The 26,739-nt window shown below is 43.1% G+C and overlaps 1 protein-coding gene across 1 annotated transcript in view; it reads left to right on the forward strand.

Moving 5' to 3' along the window:
- The first annotated feature begins 9,151 nt into the window (after positions 1 to 9,151).
- Positions 9,152 to 26,739, forward strand: part of TGFBI (transforming growth factor beta induced) — a 42,774-nt gene continuing 25,186 nt past the window's right edge. Inside the window, exons 1-2 of the mRNA XM_037801437.1 lie at positions 9,152 to 9,336; positions 16,628 to 16,726. Of these exons, the coding sequence (XP_037657365.1) occupies positions 9,203 to 9,336; positions 16,628 to 16,726 (233 nt within the window). The 5' untranslated portion in view covers positions 9,152 to 9,202. The remainder of the gene's footprint in view (positions 9,337 to 16,627; positions 16,727 to 26,739) is intronic.

The raw sequence follows: 26,739 nt of genomic DNA on the forward strand, positions 1-26,739 counted from the left end.
ATGATTAGTAATTAAACAAGGAATAAAAGAAATGTTATTTCAAAAACATGCATTGCCACAGTGTTGTCTAATAAGTAAGTTTTACTTATGAATGATTATCACATGTGGAAATGTGCCAAGTATCCCAAAAGTTACCTTTTCATTCTTATTTTATACACTCTTATGGTGGTTTAAGAGACACTGACTGCATAGTACAGATTAGCCCATCCCCAAATGAAATACATTAGGAAAGAAAATGACCCATCTAGCTCCCCAAAATTTAGACAGATGTAAGTGCTTGAAGTACAAAAGGTTGCAGAGAGGAGTCTAATTAAATAATTAAAACTGAATGACTGGACCTCGTTGGCTCCTGCTTCAGTATGCTGAAGAATCCCACATGACCTGAGCCCATAAGCTCTGGAGCCTAGAAGATACCCGATGGTAATTTGTGGGTGGAGTGGGATGAGTGGGGAATGTTCTCTTTGGGAAATCCCAGGTCACTGGGAGCCCAGTGTCACTGCTGCAAACTCTCTTAGATGTCTACCCAGAAATTCAAGAAAGCTATTCCCCTCTTGCCTTTGTTAGGTGAGTGGTTTTTTTATCTGTTTAATTCAAAACCTAATTCTGGACTGGTTGCCAAGATGACGTCAGAAAGTCTGTGGCCTGGTCATTCTCTGGCATGTGCTCCTGTTTGACTGATTCATAAACTTTATTATTGTCTTGGTTTTGCTGAGGAATCTCTCCCTCATTCTTTCCTTCATCCATCTTTCTGAAGAAGGACATAATACCCAGAAAGGAAGACAACCATGGCCCCCAAGGCCTCCTGAACTGAGTGGGTCTAGCATTACTCCAGAATTTGTGGACTGGGAGTTAAATTGCATTTTAAAAATCAGGTCCCCTCTTCAGCATCCTTAGTGACCGATGGTATAAAAAAATTGCATGGTAAATCCTTGTGTAAAGCAATTAATCAGTCTATTTGCTGATTTATATTCTAAATCTAGATTTTCAACATGGAACTGTACTGGGTTTGTATGAATCCCAGAGATTTTACCAGGGGAGGACCCTGAAGTGGGATGATTCAGAGAGGGCAGAAGGCATACCTGCAGCTGCAGCAGCACTTTGGCAGAAATACCCTCTCTGGGGCAGAAGTCTTTGTCTCCTGTATCTGGGAAGCATTGTATCACCAAGCAATCAGTACCGAACATTCCTTTTTTAAAAGCTGGGGGTGGCAACAGAAAGCTTGTTGAAGATTGCTTAAATAATTCTAGTTGGTCCATTCAAAGGAACTCTGATTTCATGGTGAAAATAGTGGTTTCATGTGCCAGCTGCTTTCCTCGCCAAACCTGCCTTATTCACCAGAGTGGCTGGCTGCTGGGGACTTGGGGGGTCTGTGCAATGAACATCTGTGCAAGAGAAAGACAGTCTGAGGGCTTTCAAAAATACATGCAACTACACTTCCTGGAGAGGTGATGTAGCACAGTGAGTTAAGTAGGACAGGCATTGGGAGCTGGGCGGCCTCATTTCAAATGCTAACCCTTCTGCTTATTGGCTTTGAGACAATCTGGCAAGTTACTTCATCTCTCTAAGCCTAGCTTTCCCCATCTGTAAAACAGAAAAAATAGCAATACCTAACTCATAGGATTACTTTGAGGGTGGAATGACTTCATACATGGAATAGTACCTGACATTGGCAAGCTGTTAATTATTATCTAATAGGCTAGAATTCTGTGTGTGCACATATCTGTTTTTCTTCTTTTGACTGCTTCCTTGCATCAGTCTCAAACTTACAGCCTTTCATAAACATAGCCTTGTCTAGACAAGCCTTGGAAGCTAATCCCTGTGTTTGCTGCCTTTAGACGTACCAATCCAAATCTCTTAACTTTCTCTTTTTATCATTCTAAACATTTAGGTTCTGAACTATAGGATATTGTGTGGTTTTGTGGATAGCACAACTAATTATCCCAGTCAAATGGCTCAGTGAAATATCAGGAGCATACGGGACAGAAGATTATGGAGAAAAGACAGTGGCAGGAAGGGGTGTGTTGCAGCTAGCTGACGCTGACAGACACGCCCTTGAGTCCTGTCCTCTTGGCTGGGCCCAGGGCCTGACTGCTGAGTGAGAGAGAATGTAGGGTCCAGAGAAGGTTGGGATGAATATCCTGGAGCCCTCTGCATGTTTAATTTTATCCTTTCATCTCAGAGTAAAAGTACTGATTTGGAGGAATAACATGTTCCAAAATGTTAAAACCAGCAAGCAAAATTATGTGGACCTCAACTCACAAGTTTTCTAGCCTGCGCAAATTGCCTTCTATACCTGAATTCAAATGTACAGGGATTTTTCGTGGTTTTTTTTGGGGGGGGTGGGGGGGGTCAGGGTGATGGGGGTGTCAGGATAAAAGCAAATTCTTAGGAATTTTTTACGTTAGAATGGCTACTGTAAGGCCAGCGGTCATGGTTGCTTTAGACTTCCTTCTTCCTTCTTGGTCTCTGATGCTAGTCCAGCAAGGAAGGGAGTAGAGAAAAACTGGTACCAAGGTTTCCAACCTTGAACTGTGCCAATGTTAGGACTGAAGAAATGAAGACGAGGAGCTGGACAGAGGAGCCATGGGGATTACTTTGGAATGCACTGCCTCTGGGTAGTGTCAGTTTCTCTGAAGGCTTGAGGATAGGGTAGGTGGGTCCCCAGGTGGGTGCCCTCCATGGAAGAAAACTTGAGGGGAGCAGAGAAAAGGCATGGGTAAGCTCTTATCCTCAGACCGGCAATCTTCTGGTGGGTTCCCAATGGTAAGCTACACTCTTCAAAAGTATCTGAGGTCAGTCAATTAAAACAACTTTAAAAGTGCCTCTGGATTTTCTCATTTAAGATATTTTATCTGAGCCAAATCAATGCAACTCTCTTGTGAAAAATCAATTTTCCCGGAAAATAAAGTTGGGTTCTAACCAACAACTACATTTGGCAATCCCTGATTAAGAAAGCCACCATTTAGAGAAGTTGTGAAAACAGCAGGTCATTTAAGAAAGTAAACACTGCGGATCTAATGCCATTTTGGGGCTCTGACTGCTGTTCCCATCAGTTGTGGGACCTTGTGCTGCCAGTTTGTTGACGCTGTTGTTATAAACCTACAGACCGCTCCCTCCCTGCCTTTGCAGGCTTTGTAAGGAAAGAAGAATGGAAGGTGACCCGGACTGAACCAGTGAAATATCCTTTCCCTATTCAGTGTGTGGAAGACACTGAATATCCAACAATAGGACCTAGAGAAAAAGCTACTTGCCAGCACCAAAGCATCTTGACAGGGATCCACGAAGGGAGCAGCTTAAGAATGAACATCTTGGCCCTAGCACAAGCTGAAACTTCCACTATGGTCATTTGGTTGGAATGAATTTTCTGGTGTATTTCTTTTTGTCAGTGGCTACATTCCTGAAAAGTTTTACAGAAATTGAATCTTCTTTTAAACTCTTCTGGGCTTTTAGCTATTTAACATGGCCCTCTGTATGCCTGTGCTTCTCAAGTTTTGATAGTGAATAGTATTTTTTTACAATGTGACTCTAAATGTGACTAATCACCCCTTAGTTTTGGTTAACTGGGATTTTTCTTGTATTTCTTTTTAAGTGGATCAAATATTTGCTGCATGGAAGGTGCTGTTTTAAATGCTGTGTTATACAAGGAAGATGGAAGGGTGAAAAAAAATTATCAATTTACAAAAAGACATGAAGGGCCCTTAAATGCATATTGCTAAGTGCAAGAAGCCAGTCTAAAAAGTCTACATACTGTATGATTCCTATAATATGACATTCTGAAAAAGCCAAAACTACAAAGTCAGTTTTAAAAAAATAATCAGTGGTTGCCAGGGTGCTGGGGTATTGGGTGTCAGGGGGGATGTGCCCTAACATCACTAGGAACTTTGGGGAGTTTGACAAAAGGGAGGCTGAGGTTGGTCAGGCTGCAAATGCCATCTCTCCCACCCACATAGCCAGAACCAATTTCTTTCTTAAGTTCCACTGTGGGGAATTTGTTGGAACTATTGATTCATCTTGATATTTAAGCCCTGTTTTAGTGCACTACAGGGTTATTTTCAAAAATTAAACTGTTAGATGATCTTATGTGCACCACAAAATGTGAAAGTAGTCATTTCTATGAAGTGCCCCCAAAAGTCTAGTAATTATTGCTCCAAACAAGCCTCTCTTTTTCCTCTTTAAATTGTTTAACATGGAAAGAAAAAATCCTTCCCAAATGAAAGGTCTTTGGTGTGCTCTGTTTCCCCTGACTGGCTCTGGGTCATCTGGAGATGGTCTCTGCCCTCCTCCAGCAGCATCACCCCTACCCCTGCTCCTGTGGAACAAAAACATCCCAAAGAAGCAGCAGCTTCTAGTGGTGGAACATGTTTACCTTCACAGAGTTCTGTGTTTTATGGTTTTGAAACAGGGTGAGATGATGGGGCATGGAGGTAGAAATTTTTTTTATACATCTAAACAGTAAATGAAGTATTGCTGTAATCTCTTTACTGAGTTTATGGAAAACTCAAGTCAGCAATGTTGCTTTTACAGATGAGAGAATTGTGGTCCAGTGAGATTACTTGACTTGCCCCTGAAGCCTCTAAATCTTGCTGGAGGAAGAGCTAGCTAGGACTGGAAGGCATGGCTTCCAGGCCCTTACCACAAGGGACATCTTTCCCAGAAGTTGTAATGCAGCCAATGCTCCCTTCCCCAGGGGAAACTTCAGGCTGAGCTTGAATTTCTTTGGGTGTGTCCCAATGCCCTATGCCAAGCAATCAGGTTGAAACAGAGAAGATTTTCTTTCAATTAAATGAACATTTTCAGTTAATTACATCTATAGTTGGTAAACTATCATGTCTCTTCAGTGACCCCTACTGAATAGAACAATTACTGGGGAGAGGCAGTAATAATAGAACTCATATTTGTTGGCCACTTTAATTGAATTATATCATGTACTCTACCCTAGAGTCCTGTGAGGTAGGTTTTATTATCATCTCTATGTTATAAATGTAGCAAATGAGACTCTGAGAGGTTGAATAACTTGCCCAAGGCTACACAGCTGGTAAGAAGCAGGACTAGACCAGAAGGAAAATTGGAGGTTAAATCATGGAAATGTATAACACAACAAATCTTGTGGAGGACAATGTCCATGATTAACTGTACAAATATAAAAAAGTTCTTTCACAAACTAGAGCAAATGTACAACACTATTGCAAAGAAGTTAATAACAGAGGGGTATATGGAGAAAATGTACCTATTGCAAACTATGGACTAGAGTTAACAGTAATATTTTCATACTCTTCATCAATGGTAACAAATGTACCACACCAATAGTATGGGTCAATAATGGGGGGGATAAGGGGTATGGGGGGATTTAGGTTTTCTTTTTTCTTTTTATTTCTTTTCTGGACTAATGAAAATGTTCTAAAATTGGTCATGAGGATGTATGCACAACTAATGTGATGATACAGTGAGCCAGTAATTTTATACTTTGGATGGGTTGTATGGTATATGAATATATCTCAATAAAATTACATTTAAAAAAAAAAAAAGGAGGACTGGGGTTTAAACTCAGGTCATCTGCTGCAGAGCCTAAACCCTACCCCTCTTGCCAGGACCAACCCAATTTTATAAAAGAGTTATTTAAACAGGAGCTCATACCTCCAAAGTCAATACATTGAGACTAATGTGTTTTCAGAGCTCAGCCCAGTGAATAAAGCCTCCCCAGCTTGTGGTCTTAGCAGCTATGCACCTTCACTCACTAAGTGGGTTCATTACCACTGCCACTTTTCACTTTGCATGATCATTGGCCAAACAGAAGATCAGCAGATAGGAGATTTCAATGTGGAAATCACCAGTTCTTCCTACTCTGTTCCCTGGATTTTCTTTCTTGAGGCTCCAAAACAAAAGAAAATGATAATAAACACCACAATGAGGAAAATGATTCACAGACAAAGTGGAGCCAAATCCCAAGAGCCTAAACCCAGAACCTAATACTGCATGAGTAGCATTCTCTTCTGTCAAAAATTCTTTTTGGGGGAAAGTCCACTTTTTTTCAGACTGAAGTATGTTCTTGGCAGTCCTCACCAGCAAGCAGTACAGACCCCATCTGGACAGACAGAAGTCAAAGGGAACATTTCCCCCAAAGTGGCAGAGGTCCTTGGAACTGGGACTGGCCTCCACAGGTAGCCAAGGGAGCAAATTTCCCACCTGTCCCCTCTAGGGAGGTGAGGAAGGGGAGGGGACAGAGAGGGCATCAAGGAAGGTCAGCATCTGACCCAAGGTCAGAGTCATCCCAGGACATCCTCTAGAGTTCATTGCAGACACTACAGACTTGGGTTAGAATGTTCCAGGAAACTTTCTACAGCCTTGTGGTCTTTGGTTTCCTGAGTGCTAACTATATGCTAGGAACCTTATTGGTACATTGCAGCTTGGATGTTCTGTCCCATTTGGCATAGATGACTTGAGAATTCTCTTCTCCCATTGCCTTTGTGGATTTCCCTGGGTCTCTCTGCCTCTTCAGGGTTCCTTCTCTACTTACACCTTACCATCTCCAGCTTGGTGCTTCTCAAGGTTCTGGCCTTCCCTCCTTTCTTCCTCTTCCTCTTGCTCCCCCTCTAACCCATGTTCCCCAAGGGAACTCATCCAATCCCCAGCTTCAGCCACCACCTGCATGCTAGTGGCTCACAAATCTGCATCTCCAATCCTCAGCCCTCCTGAACTCTGGACCCTAAGTGCAGCTCCCTCCTGTACATCTCCACTTGGATACATGGGTGGCTCATCATGCACAATGTGGATACAACTGGACTCATGACACACTCCCCTCACATACGCAAATGTGCACCTTCACTAGTGCGCCCGGTTCATGCATCCAGTCATTCAGGCGCTAAGCCTCGCTGTTATCTCTAACTCGTCCCTCTCCCTGACTCTCCCCTGTCAAGTGGTTTCCAAATCTGGTCAATGCTACCATTAAAATCTCCCCTCAACCTGCCCCCTCCTTTCCACTCCCTCTACTATTCTCCCAATTCAGGCCCCCAATAGCTTTCGCTAGGTCAACAACCCTGCCCCTCCTCCATCCCCAAACTCCTCTACTCTGTGCCTTTCCTTGCTTCTCATCTCCCTCACTCTACCTCTTCTCTCTCCCTAGCTTTGACTATTTACTTTCCATCTCCTTTCCATCCTCTTTTTAATGTGTTGAAGCCTCTTGATTTTGCCTTTCCTGGTTCCCACCCTGATTCCCCCTCCCTTCACAGACAAACTTCTTGAATGAATCATCTACACTCTACACTCACTGTCTCCACTGCCTCATCTCCTCCTGCCCCTCAAACCCCCCAAATCAGGCTTCAACCTTTCCACTGCCCTGACACAATTCTCCACAGCCAGGTTCCGGGAGCAGCCGCTATTCAGACCTGTCTTGTGGACAGCATTTCTTGCTGTTAACAGCTCCCACCTTCCAGGACTCCCCTCCTTCCACGACTGCTCCACACCCACCTTTTCCTCCTGCTGACCATCATCACTCCTTGGCCTCCTTTTTGGGCTATGCTCTGCAATCCTCCTCTCCATCATCTGTCATCACCCACCTCTCATTCCACATGCCCTCACTGGGGATAACAGTTGCTCCTACAGCTTCAGCTTTCTATAAACCATAGAGGCCTCCCAGGTCTGAATCTCCATCCCAGATCCTGGCTTGAGCTCCGGATCTTTATATCCAGCTGCCCACAGAACACTCCACCTGCATGAATACTCAAATTTGCTGTATCCCAAACCACTCACCTGCATCTCCCTCTGTGCCCCTCATTGTAAAACTGGCACCCCATCTACTAAAATGCCCATGCCAAAGACACCTTAGTCACTTTTCTCCCCCACTCCCTATGAGCCTCTCAAATCTGCTAGGTCTACTGCTTCCTCAACACCCCTCAAATTTGCCCTCCTCTCCCCATCTCCCCCATCCTGTTCACCTCCATAATTTGAGCTCTCATACTGTCCTCCTCCTAATCACCTGATCACCCCTGCCTACTCCCCATCACCTGCTACACTCTGGCCCTCCTCCCTGCTCCTTCCCTTGACCCATGTTTCAGCTGACCAAGTAACTTAAGTTCCCTGAATGCACACTTCATTCCTTATCCTCCACACCTAAAAGCAGATGTCACCTCCTATCAAGGTCAGGTGCCTCCTCCGGGTTCCCAAGCTCACCCGCCTGCACCTCTCCACAGCACATTGTTTTTGGTTGGCTGCAGATTGCCCCAATTGTGAGATTTTTCAGAAAGGACCTGAGCCCCATCCATCTTGGTCTCCCCAGAGCTAGTAGTGCCAGGTAAGGGGTGGGTGATTCATGAGTGCTTAGATGAGTGCTTATGTCTCCACTTTTTGGAATTCTTCGTTTACCTGCTCTGAGCTCCTCTAGGGCAGGCATCTTCTCTTTTCCTGCACAGCATCTACCTGGTAGGTAGTGCTACTACAAGATGTCTATTGAAAGAGGGCCTAAGTGAATAAGAAAGTGACAGACCCCACCCTTCCCCACTGTTTCCATGAGTAGCTTAAAGTCTAACAAAACCTGCTCCACATTTGTTGGCTTCCTTGGGCCCTAAGACTTATTCCTTATCTATTTTTCAATAAGCAAGACTGGGATGGGAGGAAGCTCCTGGAAAGGTGGGAGCTTCTGGAATGCAGAGGTCCATCTCATGGGTGATACAGTATTCTGGGGATCAGAATTTCTTTCCCCTTTCCCCATCCCTGCAGTGGTTTGTAGCCTGAAGATCAGTGAGGGATCTTTGGGCTCAGGGCGTGCAGGACCCCCGGAGAGAGCGAAGCAGAGACAGCTGCCCCTCACTCCCAGTCTACGCCATCAGGAAGGAGGAGGCGGCGGCCTCCCTTAAGGACCGGTAGTCCTTTGTGCCTGGGAGGCCAGTTGATGAGGGGAGAGACAAAGAAAATAAGGAGGACAAAGTGGTGAATGGGTGAGCTAGGAAGAAAGTGAGAAGGAAACCAAGCGCAAGCGAGTGGATGCCAAACGGAGCCTGGAGGCCAGAGGGGGCCGGTCGCCAAGGCGCCAGGGACAGCCCTGCCTCCCTCCGCGCGCTGGCCGGCCCAGGACTTCCCCGCCCCCTCGCAGCCGCGCCCTCCCGCTCGCCGCTTATTTAACCTGGCCCGGGAGGCGGAGGCGCTCTCACTTTCCCGGAGCCAACTGCGCGCCCGTCGGTCGGCCGGTCAGTGCGCGTCCTTCGACTCCATGGCGCTCCTCGTGCGGCTGCTGTCCCTTGCCCTGGCGATGACTCTGGGCCCGGCCACGACCCTGGCGGGACCCTCCAAGTCGCCCTACCAGCTGGTGCTGCAGCACAGCCAGCTCCGGGGCCGACAGCACGGGTAAGCCGAGCCTCCCCGCTGCGGGTGGCGGCGGGACTGGACTTAGGGGCTCTGGAACGCACGCCCCTGAGGGCATCAAAGCGGGCTGGGGACACCAGAGGACAAAGCCAGAACGAAAAGCATGCAGCCTGAGGCTCTTGGAGAGACCAGCCTTTAAGGAGTTGGAGGGAGGGAGATGGGGACCCTGGTGGGAAAGCCAGAGGCTGACGTTCTACAGAGTAAGTGGGTGGGGGAGCTGACCAATGATTCCCGGCTCAGACTAAGAGCATGACACGGACTCGGGCTTTCATCGTCTACTCACAGTCGACAGGAGGAACGGGGAGTTGGCAGCTGCATGCCCAGAATCCCTTGGGAAGGTGGCCCGGGCAGAGGGGCACACAGGTTCCACCCCAGCCAGGTCCTTGTCCAGCGACTTTAGACATGAGATTGGTGCGAGACAAGGAGGCAGCATCTAAAGCAACCCAGGCACAGTAAGAGCAGAGTGGCACCTCCTCTCCTGCAGTATGAGGAGCAGGGGAATTCACCTGGCCCTCACACCCATTGTTCACAGAGGATATTCCACTTTCCTATGATCACTCCCAGTCTACGGGAGTAAAGTTTGGACATAAGTGTAGATACTCTTTTGAGACACTGAAGATGTGTTGGCTTTAGGAAGCAAACCCAGGCAGAGAATTCTGACCTGATAAAGACCTGGCACAGACCCAGGCAGAGGTGAGCAGTATTTCTACATCCCAAACCAGTCCATGGCTGCTTCACACATGGCCAGGCTTAGCTGCAGCTTCTAGCCTACCTGGTGCACCAGCTTCTTTTCACAAATGGGAAAACCTACATGTGGAAAGAGTCATGGAACTGGCTCCTCAGGGAGCCCAAATGCCACTGGGGTCTGGCATTCACACCCAGGCAGTACCCAGCCTCCAAGTGACTGGGCAGATCTGCACTGGGACCAAAAGTCACTGTAGCAGGTGATTACAGCTAACTTTATAGGCCCTTACCAAGCCTTGACTTCCCACACCTGGGAGTGCTGTTGGGGTGGGTACAGACTGACCCTGGTAGGACGTAGTTACCCCTCTTTCCTCTGCCTGTGGCTTTATGCTCTTACTTAGCCTTTCAGGGCTGAGGGAAAAGGAGGGCTTAAGGGAGCAAGTCTGGCCACTCTACAGTGTGAAATCACATGCCGCAGCCACAACACCCTCCTGGAAAGAGAAGAGCACAGGAGAAGCTTTCTTGGGCTGCTTGGGAAAGTGGGGGTGTCACCTATGATGTAGGCTGTGTGTACTAGAGGGCAACAGGAGCAGAGCAGAAAAATAAAAAGCTAAAGATGAGGTGTAAAAGTCAAAGTGTGAACCTGGTGTTTTTATTATCTCTGCCCAGCTTACCTTTGGTCCTTCTGCCTTTCTTGCCAATGAAGCATGCCATGTTTGGGTGCCACAGTCTGCCTGGGAAGTTTTTGTTGCTTCTTCATCTTAGCCAATAAGTCAGAAAGAGACCCCGAGAGCATGCCCCACAGCACTGTCAGCCAGAATGGCATCTGCGCACACCCACAGTGAAGGTTCCCAAAAGATGTCAAGGGTGTTCCAAAAACCATCTCTATAGCAAACCTCCTCTTCCTTCCCTTCAGAGCCCAGAAAAGCCACCGTCAGCCAGAAAATAAGTTTCTTTTTTGTTGTTTTGTTTTAAAGCAGATGCTCTTTGTTATGAGTTTCAGATCTTAGATCAACTTCCCAACCATATCCCTGAAGGCTAATCCTCTTGATTTGCTTCTTGCAGTACAGTTGGAAAGGCTCATAGAAATCTGTTTTGGGCAGAATGCTCTAAGAAATCTTACATGCACCCCCACCCCCAGTGAAGCCTAGGTCCTCAGGCAAATGAACCATGACAAAATGGTTGTAGGCATGGTTACATTTATTCTGCTCTAACTGTCCCTGAAAATACCACAGGGCTGCCTGGCCGTGCATGCATGGGTGTGGCACTCTGTGCAAAATGGATAACCTTGTTCAAGTCCCAACTCGTCATTCAAAGTGAGAATTTGTAAAAAAGGGAAGAAAAATCTCTTTGCTGTTTTAAGGAAATGTGTTGTGCTCCAAGACATGAAGGAGGAAATAACTTTACCTTACTCATGGGCAGCTCTTTATCACCCATCGGCACTTTTGTTTTCATCTTCTCAACAATACAGTGAGATGGGTTGTTCATGTTCTTACTTTATAGACAGAGAAACTGCAACTTAGTGAGATAGACTCAGTCCAGAAAGCTGTTGGGAGAGTAGTGACTCTGGCATGGTTTCTTGATTCCCAGCTGTGTCTGTATTGCTGCTAGGGAGGGAAAAAAATACTGAGAAACAAGTAAAAATGCAGTCACACTTCCGAATAGCAACAACCAAAAATTGGACTGAATTTCCTCAAGTACTTCATTTTCAAATCCAAGTTGAACAGCAGTGCTGTTAAGCTTGAAGCGGAAGGCCCAGAAATACCTCCATGACTTGCTCATTTCAATTAAACTTTAGCATAAATTTCCTATGAGAGCGAGTCACAGCCTCCCCCAGCCTCCGCTCCTGTCAAAGGGCAGCAGCAGTGGAAACTCACTCTGTAAAGGAATGTTGGAGCCACATGCACAAGAGATTCACTGAAGATTCGCCATACGCCTACGGAAAGTTGCAGGGAATTCATCGACAGTAATTGTTTCCTGCTTGGTCAGATAGAAGAGCTTCTGAGGTTGTGCAGCAATAAACAGGACCTTGGGGCTGGGACTCCTCAGGGATTGTTTGGGAACCACTGTAATCTGTGAATCTGGTAGCAAGCAGGGAAACAAGGTATCTAAAAATCTGCTGGGGGTGGTGGGCATTTAGTCAGACCCACCTAGGACAGAGACATGGACTCTTCTCCCAGCTGGGTCTGTGGTATCTTTCCTCTCCGGTCTTAACTTCTCTCACTCTCAGGTTCCTGCAGCAATCCACTAATATTTACTGGGACCCCTTGGTCCACTCATCTTTGCCTATTAAATGACACACTGGACAAGAGAGGGCCATACAGTCGGAGAGAGGGGGGCAAAGAAGTAAAGGGTCACAGTGACTCCCCACCCTATAACCTGACTCTGCATATCTGAGAATTTGCCAAGTTCCTACAGCTGATGAGATGGGTGTAGTTCTTTCTGCAATATCAGTGTGTTCTGATGGAATGAGACACTTTCAGTTTCTGACCCCCAACAGAAGCTTTTAGCAACCAACAAAACTGACAGAAGCATCTTTCTCAAAACTCCAGAAAACCGTTAAAGGACTGCAGTAACAAGCTAGCACTAAATCAAGAAAGAAGGCTACTTAAATGCAGTAGGATATCATGATAACCTGGCTGGGCCCTCCTCCACCCTGCATGGGCTCAGTGAGAAGCCTGGGGTGGCCCCAGGGCAGATCCCTGATCCTGGTTCCAGAGGGAGCAGAGTAACCCTCGTGTACATACTGGGAGTGTGGATGTCTGGCCCAATCTGTCTGGTAGAGACCTGAGGGACTCTCTATCCCAGACCTTGTTCTGCCTGTAGAAGGTGGCTTACTGAGCTCTTCTATAGAATACTGTGGGAGAGTAGCCAAGTGGATGCCTGGAGCAAGGGATTGCTAACTGTAGGACACAGTGCAGCGTCTGGAACCATGAGGAAACTATTTCCTAGGGAAGAGGGGACATTCAAACCTTGTAAATGGGGAGATTCCTAAGCCCACAAGGGGAATCCCAAGGCAAGACCAATCTACCACTTTGGCTTAGAGTTGTTCTCTAAACTCATTGTATGGATAAGCCCTGAAGGAGAGCACTTGCACAGGGCAATCTGCAAAGGCAGGAAAGGTGTTTTCTCTTTTTCTTTCGTCTTCTCTCTCTTTTTTTCTTCATTAACTCCTGGCAATCAAGAAAAGCTCTGTCATAGCACTAACTAGATACAAATGTGAGGTGCAAATACCTCAGAATCTAAATTCCAGCAATAACACATCAAAATATCAAAATGTCCAGGTTTCAACCAAAGCTTACAAAACATACAAAGAAACAGAAGGATGACACAGGCAAAGGAGAACATTAAAGCATTAGAAACCATCAGTGATGAGGACCAGACCTGGGACATACAGACCTGAGACAAAGACCTTTTTAAAATGTTCCTAAATATGCTCAGAGAGCTAAAAGAATACATGGACAAATACCTAAAGAAAATCAGGAAAACAATAGATGAATACAAAGAGAATATCAAAGGAGATGGAAATTATGAAAAGGAACCAAACAGAGCTGAAGACCACAGTAACAGAAAATTTAAAATTCCCTGGAGGGGTATAATAGCAGAATGGAGATAGCAGAGGAAGGAATTAGTGGACTTGAAGATAGGACAGTTGAAATCATGCAGTGTGAGGAACAAAAGGAAGAAAGAAAGAAAACGGTGAACGGAGCCTGAGGAATCTGTGGGACACCATCAAGTGTGCCAATATATGCATTGTGGGTGTCCCAGAAGGAGAAGAGAGAAAGGGGTAGAAAGAATATATTTTTTAAAATGGCTGAAAACTGCTCAAATTTAATGAAAGAAATGATGCTCAACAAACTACCAACAGGATAAACTCAAATAAACCCATGCCATCACATATTATAATCAAACTGTTGAATGCCAAAGATAAAGAGAATTCTGAAAGCTGCAAGAGAGAAGCAACATGTCATGTACAAGGGAGCCTCAATAAAATTAAGTGTCAATTTCTCATCAGAAAACTTGGAGACAAGGCAGTGGGAGGATGTACTTAAAGTGCTGAAAGCAAAAAACTGCCAAAAATTCTTTATCTGGCAAAACTGTCATTCAAAAATGAGGGGCCGATTAAGACATTCCCAGAAAACAAAAGCTTAGGGGGGTTGGTCACCACTAGAGCTGGCTTATCAGAGATGGTAAAGGAGTTCTGCAGGTTGAAGAAAAAGGACAATAGACAATAGATCGAAGCTGTCTGAGGAAATAAAGATCTTCAGGTAGGGATAAAACCAGTGGTAAATATAAATGCCAGTCCTACTGTATTTCTGGTTTGTAACTCCACTTTGTACTAGCTACAGGATCAAAAAGAAAAAGATATAAAATGTAATGATAAATCAGTGGTTTGGACTCAGAATGTATAAACATTAATATTTGACAAGAATTCTATAAAAGTGGGGGCCAGAGGGTAAAGGAACATTGTTTATGTATACTATTGAAGTTAAGTTGGTATCAAAGCAAATGAGATTGTAATAGATTTGGGATGTTAAGTTTAAGCCCCATGGCAACTACAGAGAAAATACTGGAGAATATGCAAGATCATAGAGACAGAAATTAGAGTACAGTTTGCCAGAGGTGGGGAGCAGGGTAAATGGGGGGGGTTAATGTGAAATAGGTGTAGTGTTTCTGCTTGGGGAGATGAGAAAGTTTTCACAATGGAAGGTGGTGAGGGTACAGCAGCAAAGAAAATATGATTAACCCCATTGAATGATATGCTTAGGAGTGGTTGAGATGGGAAAGTTTATGTTGTATACACTTTCCCACAATAAAAAGAAAGCAACTGAAGAGACAATGACAATTAAAGGCAATACATGATCCTGGATGGGATCTAACAGGAAAGGAGAAAGGCTTAAGAGGACCTTATTGGAACATATGAAAAATTGGAATATAGATCGTAAGCTTTATATCACTGCAAAATGTCTTGAACTTTATAACTACACTTAAAGTGGATGCATAAGTAAATATCCTTTTTCTTAGGAAATGTACATGGAGTTATTGAATCTTTGAGAAGCATGATGTATGCAACCTATACTCAAATGTTTAGAAAATGGATTGATAAATTGACAGACAGATAGATGGATAGGTAGATGAATTAATAGACTGATGGATAGATAGCATGATACGGCATTTGTGGCAAAATGTTAAAATTGATGGATCTTGGTATCTGGGAGGATAGGACTTTGTTGGAGTTCTCTGAATGGGGTTTTATTATTTTTGTAACTTTGGTTTGTTTGAAAGTATTTCAAAATAAAAAGTTTTTAAAGAGAGCATGTACATCAAATAATGTCTGTTGATTGCATTTGTGAAATAACAAAGGAACATAACATTAAAGAAATAGTTTACCCTTTGGATGACAGCTGAAATTCTCTGGGTGCAGAAGTTTTGTGAAAGCCCTAAAGCTCTCTGTTCTCTTTTGCTTTCCTCTGACTTGTGATTCTGCCAGGTGTGCTATCTGCCTCAGGCTCAGCAGGACCCCTTCCCGCCCCTGTGCAACCTCAGCAGCCTCCTTTCCCCCAGGATACTTCGTGGAGGACCCACCATCACTAGGCCTGTGCACAGTTTAAGTCAGGACTTAGAACAGCGGGATGAAACACCCCAAAACACAATCCCAGCAGAATCCCAGAACATTTGCACTCAGCTTTCTCACAGTTCCTGAGAATTCTTTGAGCTGGTCCTGGGAGCGGTATCTTCAAAAATTTCATTCCAAGTTCTGTCTCTACTCTGACTCAATGCTAGGCCCTATCTAGAACCTAAAAGAAAAAGAACAAGGCAAAGTGCTTGCCTGCCATGTTCTTTTGAAGATAGTAAAACACATCCACATATGTAATAGGATTCTTTTGGTACCCAGCATCAAACAAGGGGTATGGACAGCTGTATCCCAGATCAGAGGAAGGAAAGAAGAGTGTCATCACGGGCAATGGAGAAAGTCTTTCTGGGGAGCAGGAGTTGATGAAGTCCTAAGTAATGAGGGACTGGGGTTCAGTGGGAGAGTGTCCCCTGTGGTAGTCCTGACAGCAGATAGCCATGCCCTCTAATTTCTGGGACAGATACTCCTAAGAGATTGTTCTTGGGAGCCAGGCAGCTGACCTAGGGATGCACACAGTTATCTGTATGTGGAGCTGCCTGGGAGGTGCTGGGGCCTTGACCTTGGCCTCCCTCTCATGACAGTGGGCCAGCAATGTGCATCTCAGGGCCTGTGTAGAAAAAGGCTGGGGGCTTCTCTCAAAGCTGCTTTGCTTAGCAAACGCTCCGCTTTTGAGGTGCTTTTATCATATGAAATTGTACTGATATGGAAGATAGACTTTGCCAATTTTTCATTTGGGGTAGCTGATGGAAATCTAAGTCAGAGGGCCAAAGTCTACCCCCAAGCCACCACCACCACCACCACCCCATCCTTCCCATGATACCACCACTGAAGTGGCTGTATTTCCTCCATATCTAGAAAGTACTAATGACTCAGAAGGGGCAACCTGGTGGGAAGGACGTCAGAGTTGGGCAGACATGCCTACCATCTTGTGAACACTGTTGCTTTTGTTTTCAGCCCCAACGTGTGTGCTGTGCAGAAGGTCATTGGAACCAACAAGAAATACTTCACCAACTGTAAGCAGTGGTATCAGAGGAAAATCTGTGGCAAATCAACGTGAGTATCTGTAACACCCAAGATCACCAACCACCAGGAGGCCATGCTCTGTGTATGCCAGCTGCAGGTGCCCCAGGCCTGGGGCCAGCCTCTAAAATGTCAGGCTGCCTTTGGAACCAGGAAGACGTGTGTGCAAATGCATCAGGGAACTATGTGCTTGGGAGTGGCTTTTCGTAATCTGGCCAATTTTGTTTTGCATTTTGCTGAAAAAGCTTGGATACATTTTTAGGGCTGGTTTGGGATTGCAAGAAACATAAAACATGACATATGTTTGTGAGTTTATGGGTGTGTGTGCTCCCTAATCCTTACTAAATAATACAAATATTCAGTGGAGAAGCCACCAGCATATGATTCAGGGAAAGAAAGCTTATTGATGAGCTTATACTAAAAAACACCACCCCTGTCCTGAAGACAAGCCAAAAAGATAGAGAGAGCCTAGAAATGTGCACATTATGAGACAGAACAGTACATTAAGAACATAGACTCACAAGGCTCAGACCCTGGTGCTGCCACTTACCTGGACAAATTGTTTCACCTTAGGAAGCCTCAATTACCTCTTCTGTAGAATGGAAATAATAGGACCTACCTTTTGGGGTTGTCATGAGGATTGTATGAAATAGTGCATATAGGGCTGAATATGGTGCCTGGTATATAGAAAGTGCTCAATGAGTACTAGCTGTTATTATTATTACCCCAGAAATTTCAAATCTAGGACACACCAACAGACTTTAGAGTGCCAGCAGGGCGTGGACTAGTGTGGTTCCAGTAGGACTTGTTGGTACTTCTGTCAGCATGGAGGGAGATGGCATTCACCCCAACTGACTGCCCAGCTGCCAGCTGCAAACACAGTAGCATGCATGTTCCAACAGAAACTTCTGGAATTCCAGGGAGAGCTAATCTATTTTGGTGTCAACTGTCAACAGATTTCAAAGCTGGTTGTCACCGGCAGATAGGAAGATGTGTTGTGGAAACCTTCTGAGCAACTTGTAAGCCTTATCTTCCTCTTGTCTGCACAATAATGAGGATTAAGAGATTTGTATGCCTCTATCTTGAACTCTTTCCAGTACTGGGGATTTTCAGATTTATTGATTGTGACATTGCCTTTGAGCAGACATCTTCTCCAATTTAATAACCAACCCAAGGGAGAGGAAAACACTCTTTCCTTAAAATATGCATGAAAATAAATACCCCAATTTGTGACCCTTATTATGTTAGGCAATTAGCAATCCTATTTTAAAGCAAAAGGCATTAGGAAAGTTGGCAGAGCTGCAGAGAGACCAGAAGTTTCCTGGTCTAGGGGAATGCCATGACAGCTAGCCCCTGCCTGTTGGAGAGCCTAGCCTCAAAGCTAAATGTCAAGTGAGTTAGGAAGACACACTTCCCAGGTTCAATGAACAAATGTCCAGCAATAATTTTTGCTGCTGAGACAAATAGAGATTATACAAATTCTACACCACACATCCTTCCATGGTGCCCAAATCAAAACAAAGAAAACAAAAAACACACACAAAAAAAACCACACCTTTAGCACTGTTAGATTTTTTTCCATGTGCATATATCATCTACTCAAATAAACTGTTAATTAATAAAACACAAAGCCAGGTCCTATATAATTGCTACTTCTTGGAAGGTGACCAAAGTGCCGGTACCAAGCAAACGACTTTCTCCTACGTCTCAGAGCCCTGAGTTTGAAAAAGCTGTCTTTTTTTTTTAGTTCAGGTTTCCCTAAAGTGGGACCCAATTGTGTTGGCAAGCTGGCATTGGAGTGGTATTTGCCATCTTGATTCAGAGTGCCCTTTGTGTTTAAGCATTTGCCTGCCCAGTTAACAGTAGCTTGATAATATTCCCCCAAAACTTTCAAGCTGAAACTGTTGTCAATGATGAGTTGCCTTAGCTCATTGGTTCAACACCTGCAGTTTTCTCCATTTGCAGGTCAGAACAAGGCAAAAGCAACATGGTCGTGTGTTGGCAAATGATTCCTGCTGACTGTGTCTTCCCCTCTGGGAGTGTGGTCTTCTGATAGCACAGAATCCTCACAGCAGTGAGCACAAAGGGGAGCCCAGGCTGGGAGAAGGAAGAAAGATGGGTGGGGTGTGGGTGGAGAAAGTGAGGTTTAACATGGAGACAAGCAAAGCTCAATGCCCAATCCCAGCTGTTGACCTGGTATTACAATGCCAGAAGGAAATATTATTCACATCTAACACTTTCATGTGGCCATTGCTTTTGGGCAGCATCAAAAAGAGGAAGTGAGGATAGGAAAACATGAGTTGATATAAAACTTCATGATCCAGGACAAAAGAGGACCTTCCTGAAACATCACGTGTAGTATCAGGAAGGTGGAGCTGACTTGGAAAAGATCCAGAGAACTCAGATAGAGGAAGAGGAAGAGGTTTAACTCATCTGTTGCCAAGAGAGAGCAGAGGAAGAGCAACCAAGCAAGCAGTTAGTGGGGGTACCTGGGAGCTGCCACCTGACCACCACATGGCCAGAATTAAGTGCCATGGGTGGTTAGGAAGGGGAGGGGAGAGGGCTGTGCTTGTCAGAGTCAAAGTGGGTCTCTGCATATATTTATTTGAGTGAGGAATAGACTGGGAAGTGGGGAGCATGGTGGTCATTGGAGCATTGGCCAACATGAACAATAGGAATTTTCTTAGCAAGACCCCAGAAAAGAAGCTGGAGCAGAGGTGTTTGTTAGGATGGAAGAGAGCAAAGTGTCACAGGGTAGGTGGCAGGGACAGGTCATCCAGGGGCCCAAGACCAGAAAGAGAACTTGAGCTAGAAAGCAGACAAGATACACCAAGGACAGGGAATGAAGCCTTTGCAGGCACGTCACACAGAGAGGCCCAGTGAGACAGGATCCTGGAGTCATTTGTCTGCTGTCATGAGGCCCCGGATTCTACCTCCGAGGAGAGGGCTGGCCACACTCAGCACTGACATCATTAGGTGAAGCTACCTCATTAACCCTCTGGCTTCAGATGGGAACTAGTCTGCAATTCCCAAAAGAGAATAACCCAAGTCTTTGGTGCTATTTATTAAGCCCAACATTTGGGTCTTATTACCAGAAGTGCTCACAAATGAGCCTCTCACTAGTGACTTGAATGAATTTTATTACTTGGAAATTCACTTTAGCTTTGATTTCAGATCCTAAAAAGTACCAGAGTGATATGGTGGCTAATCAAACAAATGGGCTTGAGGAGGAGACAACATCCCACTCTGTTATTTCAGGATCCAGTCTGATTAGTATCCATAAAATTTTTACTTGTAGCAACTTGAGTGATAGTGCAGGAAATTGTGGCCAGAAAGCCTTGATGCTTCTCAACAGACTGCCTTTGAGCTTTGCCAAGAGAGAGACCTATGTAACGGCCAAGGTGAAGTTGACATCATTGGGATGTAACAGTCTGTAGCAGGAGCTCAGACATCATAATTGTGGCACAAGGAAGGTCAGTGCTGGAGCATGCAGGTAGGGGTGGCATCTGTCCATTCCAAAAGTATGGAAATTGTTTCACAAGCAACACATTGCAGCAGAGCAGTAGCCATTTCCTGGAGTCAAGATGAGCTGGCAGGACACTCCCATTTCTCTAGTAGCAAAGCATTGCTTTGCCCAAGGGATGAAATATTAATACTTCCTCAGCGCTGCATTAAAGTTTAGAGTTAACTTTTACTGAAGCCAGCTGTTGTTGAGCTGAGCTTTCCCATCAGCTGGCAGGGATATTTCAATAGATCTCATTCTGGGCAGGGTACCCAGAGACATATGAAGTGAAGCTGAATAAAGAAGAGCCATCCTCTTTTCCTCTCTTCCACACATCCCAAAACCATGGTCTTGAGTGGAAATAGAACAGGCTGGTGAGAAGCCTGGCTGTCCCCAGGCCTAACACCAGCACCAATTTCCCTGTTCTATATTCCCTGTGCAGCCATCGGCTCCAGGACAACTGAGATTAGACATACAGGGATTCACCAAACACTTCTGTTGGGCATTGCTTCCTGAAGATTCTATCCCATTCCTGTAAACCCTAAGGAGGCTGCTTAGGTGACATGGATATTGGTTCTGTTGACTATTTACATGAACTCATGTACCATCTGGGGTAAGGCCCTGCGGTAGGCTGAATAAAGAATGTCTGCAAAGATCTGCCATGACCATGCCATGAACATGTTACCTTACTTGGCAAAAGGGACTTTGCAGATATGATTAAATTAAGGATCTTGAGATGGGGGGATTATCTTGGATTATCCAGGTGAGCCCAATGGAATCATAAGGGTCCTTATAAGAGAAAAGAAGAGACCAGGGTGAGAGAAGGAGATGTGACAACAAAAGCTGAAGTTGGAGTGATACAGCCATGAGCCAAGGATTGGAGGCAGCCACTAGGAAAACTAGAAAAAGCAAGGAGTGGATTTTCCCCTAAAATGTCTAGAAAAAATGCAGTTTGTAATTTTAGTCCCATAAGACCAATTTCAGTCTTCTAACCTCCAGACCTGCAAGATAATAAATTTGCATTAAGCCACTAAATTTGTGGTTACTTGTCATAGCAGCAGTGGGAAACTAATATAGGCCCTAACTATTGATGTGTTATGGGGGATTTATTTATTGCAATGTGATTTTATCAGTGCTGTTATGCACGGCATTGCTTTCAATGAAGTTTTTAACCTAACTTCAATTTTAAGGTTTATACCTGGAATTTTTTAGAAGAAGCTCAACAACCAAGCACTTCTTAAATATCAGATATTCTGCTAAGTGCTTATCATCTGTTAGCTCATTCAATTCTCATAATCACGCTATAAGAGCAATATGATCGTTAGCCCATTTCCAGAAGGGGAGACTGAGGCTTGGGGAGTCTGAGGCTTAGAGAGCCCAAGTCACCTGCTCAGTCATCCAGCTGGTGAGCGGGGAGGTCTGCCCACTCTACTATGCTGCCTCTCAAGGAGAATCAAGCCTAGCAGCTTATGTCAGTGATATGGGGAGGTCTCCAGTGGGCGGCCCTGGAGGGCCTGGGTGAACTGCCCCACATCTGTCTATAATTCATGAAAGAACATTTTTATAATTGTACTGTTCACTGTAGTCCATCGTTTACAATAAGGTTCACTGTGTTGGACAGTCCTTTGGTTTTTGTTTTTAATTTTTATTCTAGCAACATTTATACAACCTAAAATTTCCCCTTTTATCAACATTCACATATATAATTCAGTGTTGTTAATTACATTCGCAATGTTGTGCTAAAATCACCACCATCCATTACCAAACTTTACAATCAACCTAAATAGAAATGCTGTGCAATTTAAGCATTAACTCCCCATTCCCTACTTCCAGCCCAGCCCCCGGTCACCTATATTTAGATTCTGACTTTATGAGTTGGCTTATTTTATTATTTCATTATTTATTATTATTTATTATTTATTATTTATTTATTTATTTATTATTATTATTTATTATTATTTATTATTACTTTATTAGTTGGCTTATTTTATTATTTCATATCAGTGATATCATACATTCTTTGTCTTTTTGTGTCTGGCTTATTTCACTCATCCTAATATCTTCAAGGTTCATCTCTGCTGCTTGAATCAGAACTTCATTCCTTTTTATGGCTGAATAACATCCCACTGTATGTATATACCACATTTTGTTTATCCATTTTTCTGTTATGGACACATGTGTTGCTTCCAACTTTTTGCAATTGTGAATAATACCACTATGAACATCAGTGTGAAATCATATATTCAAGTCCCTACTTTCAATTCTTTTGGGTATATATCTAGAAGTGGGATTGCCAGGTCATATGGTAATTCTATACCTCTAAAGATTGTCAAACTGTCTTCCACAGCAGCTGAACCATTTCACATTCCCACCAGCAATGACTGAGCACTCCTATTTCTCCACATCTTCTCCAACACTTGTAATTTTCTGGTTTTTTGTTCGTTTCTTTGTGTGTTGTTGTTTTGTTTTGTTTTGTTTTGTTTTATAGCAGCCATTCTGGTGGGTGTGAAATGGTTTCTCATTGTGATTTTGATTTGTATTTCCCTGATGGCTAATAATGTTGTGCATCTTTTCATGTGCTTCTTGGCCATTTGTATATATTCTTTGGAGAGATGTCTATTCAAGTCTTTTGCCTATTTTTTAATTGGGTTGTTGGTCTTTTCGTTGTTGAGTTGAAGGATTTTCTAGATATTCTGGATATTAAACCCTTATCAGATACGTGGTTTCCAAATATTTTCTCCTATTGTGTAGGTTGTCGTTTCACTTTCATCATGAAGTCTTCTGAGGTATAAAAGTTTTTAATTTTGATGAGGTTGCATTTATTTTTTTTTCTTTTCTTCCTTGTGCTTTGAGTGTAAAGTCTAAGAAAGCATTGCCTAACACAAGGTCCTAAAGATGCCTCCCTGTGTTTTCTTCTGGGAGTTTTATAGTCCCAGTTTTTATATTTAAGTCTTTGATCCATTTTGAGTTAATTTTTATATATGGTATGAGAGAAAGGTTCCCCTTCATTCTTTTGCAAAGGGTTATCCAGTCTTCCCAGTGCCATTTTTTAAAGAGACTATTTTTCCCAGTTGAGTAGACTTGCAGCCTTGTCAGAAATCAGTTGGCCATAGATATGAGGGTCTATTTCTGAACTCACAATTCAATTCCTTTGGTCTGTGTATCTATCCTTGTGCCAGTACCATGCAGTTTTGATCACTGTAGCTTTGTACTAAGTTTTAAAGTCAGGAAGTGTGAGTCCTCCAAATATGTTCTTCTTCTTCAAGATAGTTTTGGCTATTTCCAGTTCCTTTACCTTTCCAAATAGATTTGATGATTGGCTTCTCCATTTCTGAAAAGTAGGCTGTTAGAATTTTGATTGGGATTGCATTGTACTGTAAATCATCTTGGGTAGAATTGACATCTTAACAGGATTTAGTCTTCCAATCCATGAACATGGGATGTCTTCCATTTATTTAGATCTTCTTTGATTTCTTTTAGAAATGTTTTGAAGTTTTCTATGTATAAGCCCTTTTCATCCTTGGTTAAATTTTTTCCTAGATATTTGATTCTTTTAGTTGCTATAGTAAATGGATTATTTTTATTGATTTCCTCTTCAATTGCTCATTACTAGTGTATAGAAACACCAATGATTTTTGCATGTTGATCTTGTACCTCCACCACTTTGCTGAATTCCTCTATTAGGTCTAGTAACTGTGTTATAGATTTTTTCAGGACTTTCTATGTGTAGGATCATATCATCTCCCAATAATGGAAGTTTTACTTCTTCCTTTCCAATTTGGATGCCTTTTATTTCTTTTTCTTGCCTAATGGCTCTGGTGAGAACTTCCAGTACAATACTGAATAAGAGTGGTGAGAGTGGGTATCCTTCTCTTGTTCCAGAAAGATTTTAGAGGGAAAGCTTTCGGTATGTTACTATTGAGTATGATGTTAGCAGTGGGTTTTTCATATATGCCATTTATCATGTTGAGGAAGTTTCCTTCTACTACTATTTTTCTAAGAAAAATCCTTTTCAAGAAATGATGCTGGGTTTTCTGGATCAAAGAAATAATTATGTTGTTTTTACCCTTAATTTTGTTAATGTGGTGTATTACACTAGTTGGTTTATTGGTTTTCTTATGTTGAAGCACCCTTGCATACCTAGGAAAAATCCCACTCTATCATGGTGTATAATTCTTTTAATGTGCTGTTAAGTCGATTTGCTAGTATTTTGTTGAGGAGTTTTGCATCTGTTTTCATAATAGAAATTGGTCTGTACTTTTCTTTCCTTATAGTATCTTTACCAGGCATTTGTATGAGGATGATCTGGGCTTCATAGAATGAGTTAGGTAGTGTTCCCACCTCTTCAGTTTTTTGGAAGAGTTTGAGCAGGATTGGTACTAATTCTTCTTGGAATGTTTAGTAGAATTCTTCTGTGAAGCCATCTAGGCCTGGGCTTTTCTTTGTCGGGAGGTATTTGATTACTGATTCAATCTCTTTACTTATAATTGGTCTGTTGAGATCTTTTGTTTCTTCTAGAGTAAGTTGGGTTGTTTGTGTGTCCCTAGGAATTTGTCCATTTCATCTAGGTTGTCTCATTTGCTGGCATAGAGTTGTTCATGGAATCTTCTCAGGATTCTTTATTTCTGTGGGGACAGTAGTAATGTCTCCCTCTCATTTCTGATTTTATTTATCAGTGTCTTCTCTTTTTTTACTGTTGTCAGTCTAGCTAAAGGTTTGTCAGTTTTATTGATCTTTTCAAAGAACCAGGTTTTAGTTTTGTTGATGCTCTCTCTTTTAAAAAAAATTCTGTGTCATTATTTCTGCTCTAATCTTTGTTATTTCTTTCCTTCTGCTTGCTTTATGTTGTTTGCTCTTCTTTTTCTGGTTCCTCCAGGTGTGAAGTTAGATCTTTGATTTTAGCTATTACTTCTTTTTTAATGTAAATATTTTGGGCTATGAACTTCCTGCTCAGCACTGCCTTCACTGTATCCCGTAAGTTTTGACATGATGTTTTCTCATTTTCATTCATCTCAAGCTAATTACCATTTTCTCTTGCAATTTCTTCTTTGGCCCATTGATTGTTTAAGAATGTGCTATTTAACTTCCATGTATTTGTGGATTTTCCAGTTCTGTGCATGTTATTGATTTCCAGCTTCATTCCATTGTGGTCAGAGAAGATGATTTGTATAATTTCCATGTTTTTAATTCATTGAAACTTCTTTTGTGACCCAATGTGTGGTCTATCCTAGAGAAGGATCTATGTGCACTTGAGAAGAATGTATATATCCTGCTGTTTGGGAGTGCAATGTTCCATATAGGTCTGTTAGGTGTAATTCATTTATCATATTATTCAAGTTCTCTGTTTCCTTATTGATCTTCTGCCTAGACTTTCTAACTGTTGATGAGAATGGTGTATTGAAGTCTCCAGCTATTCTTTTAGAGGTGTCTGTTTCTCCCTTCAGCTTTGCCAGTGTTTACCCCATGGATTTGGGGGCATATTGATAGGCACATAAGTATTTATCATTGTTATTTCTTCCTGGTGGATTGACCCCTTTATTAGTATATACTGTCCTTTTTGTCTCTTGTAACAGTTTTTGACTTAAAGTGTATTTTGTCCAGTATTAGTACAGCTACCCCATCTCTCTTTTCATTATTATTTGCATGGATTATCTTTTTTCATCCTTTCACCTTAAACTTATTTGTGTCTTTGGGTGTAAGTTTGAGTATCTTGTAAACAACATATAGCTGGAACATGTTTTTTTTTAATCCATTCTGCCAATCTGTGTCTTTTGATTGGGGAATTTAATCCATCGACATTCAGTGTTATTACTGTAAAGGCAGTACTTACTTCAGCCATTTTGTCTTTTGATTTTTATATATCATATCTTTTTTGTCTCTCTTTTCCTTCATTGCAGCCTCCTTTTTCATACTGTTGATCTTTTTTGATGTATCTGAATGATGCTTTTTTCATTTCTGTTTCTGTATATTTTTACAATAATTTCTTGTGGTTACCCTGGGGGTTCTATTATGCAATCTGTGTCTATACCTACTGTTCTGGTTTGCTAATGCTGCTGTCATGCAAAATACCAGAAATGGATTGGCTTTTATAAAGGGGGTTTATTTGGTGACAAATTTACAGTCTGAAGACCATAAAAATGTCCAAATTAAGGCATCAACACAAGTATACCTTCACTGAAGGTAGGCCAATGGCTTCCAGAAAACCTCTGTTAGCTGGGAAGGTGTGTGGCTGGCATCTGCTGATCCCCAGTTGTGTTCCAGCTCCTCTCTCAGCTCCTGTGCTTTCTTCAAAATGTTGCTCGGGGTGTTTTGTCCTCTCTTAGCTTCTCCAGAGCAAACACTGGGCTAGCATCCCCAAAGTGTCAGCAAAACTCTGCATTCAGTGGCTATCTCCAAAATGTCTCTCTGAGCTGCTCTCCAAAATGTCACTCTCAGCTGCTGCTCTGAGTTCCTCTTGCTTGTGAGCTCTTTTATAGGACTCCAGTGATTAAATTAAGACCCACTCTGAATGGGCAGAGTCCATAGCTCCATGGAAATAATCTAA

Source organism: Choloepus didactylus, chromosome 13 (genome assembly GCF_015220235.1).
Source record: "Choloepus didactylus isolate mChoDid1 chromosome 13, mChoDid1.pri, whole genome shotgun sequence".
In the NCBI taxonomy this organism is placed as follows: Eukaryota; Metazoa; Chordata; class Mammalia; order Pilosa; family Megalonychidae; genus Choloepus; species Choloepus didactylus.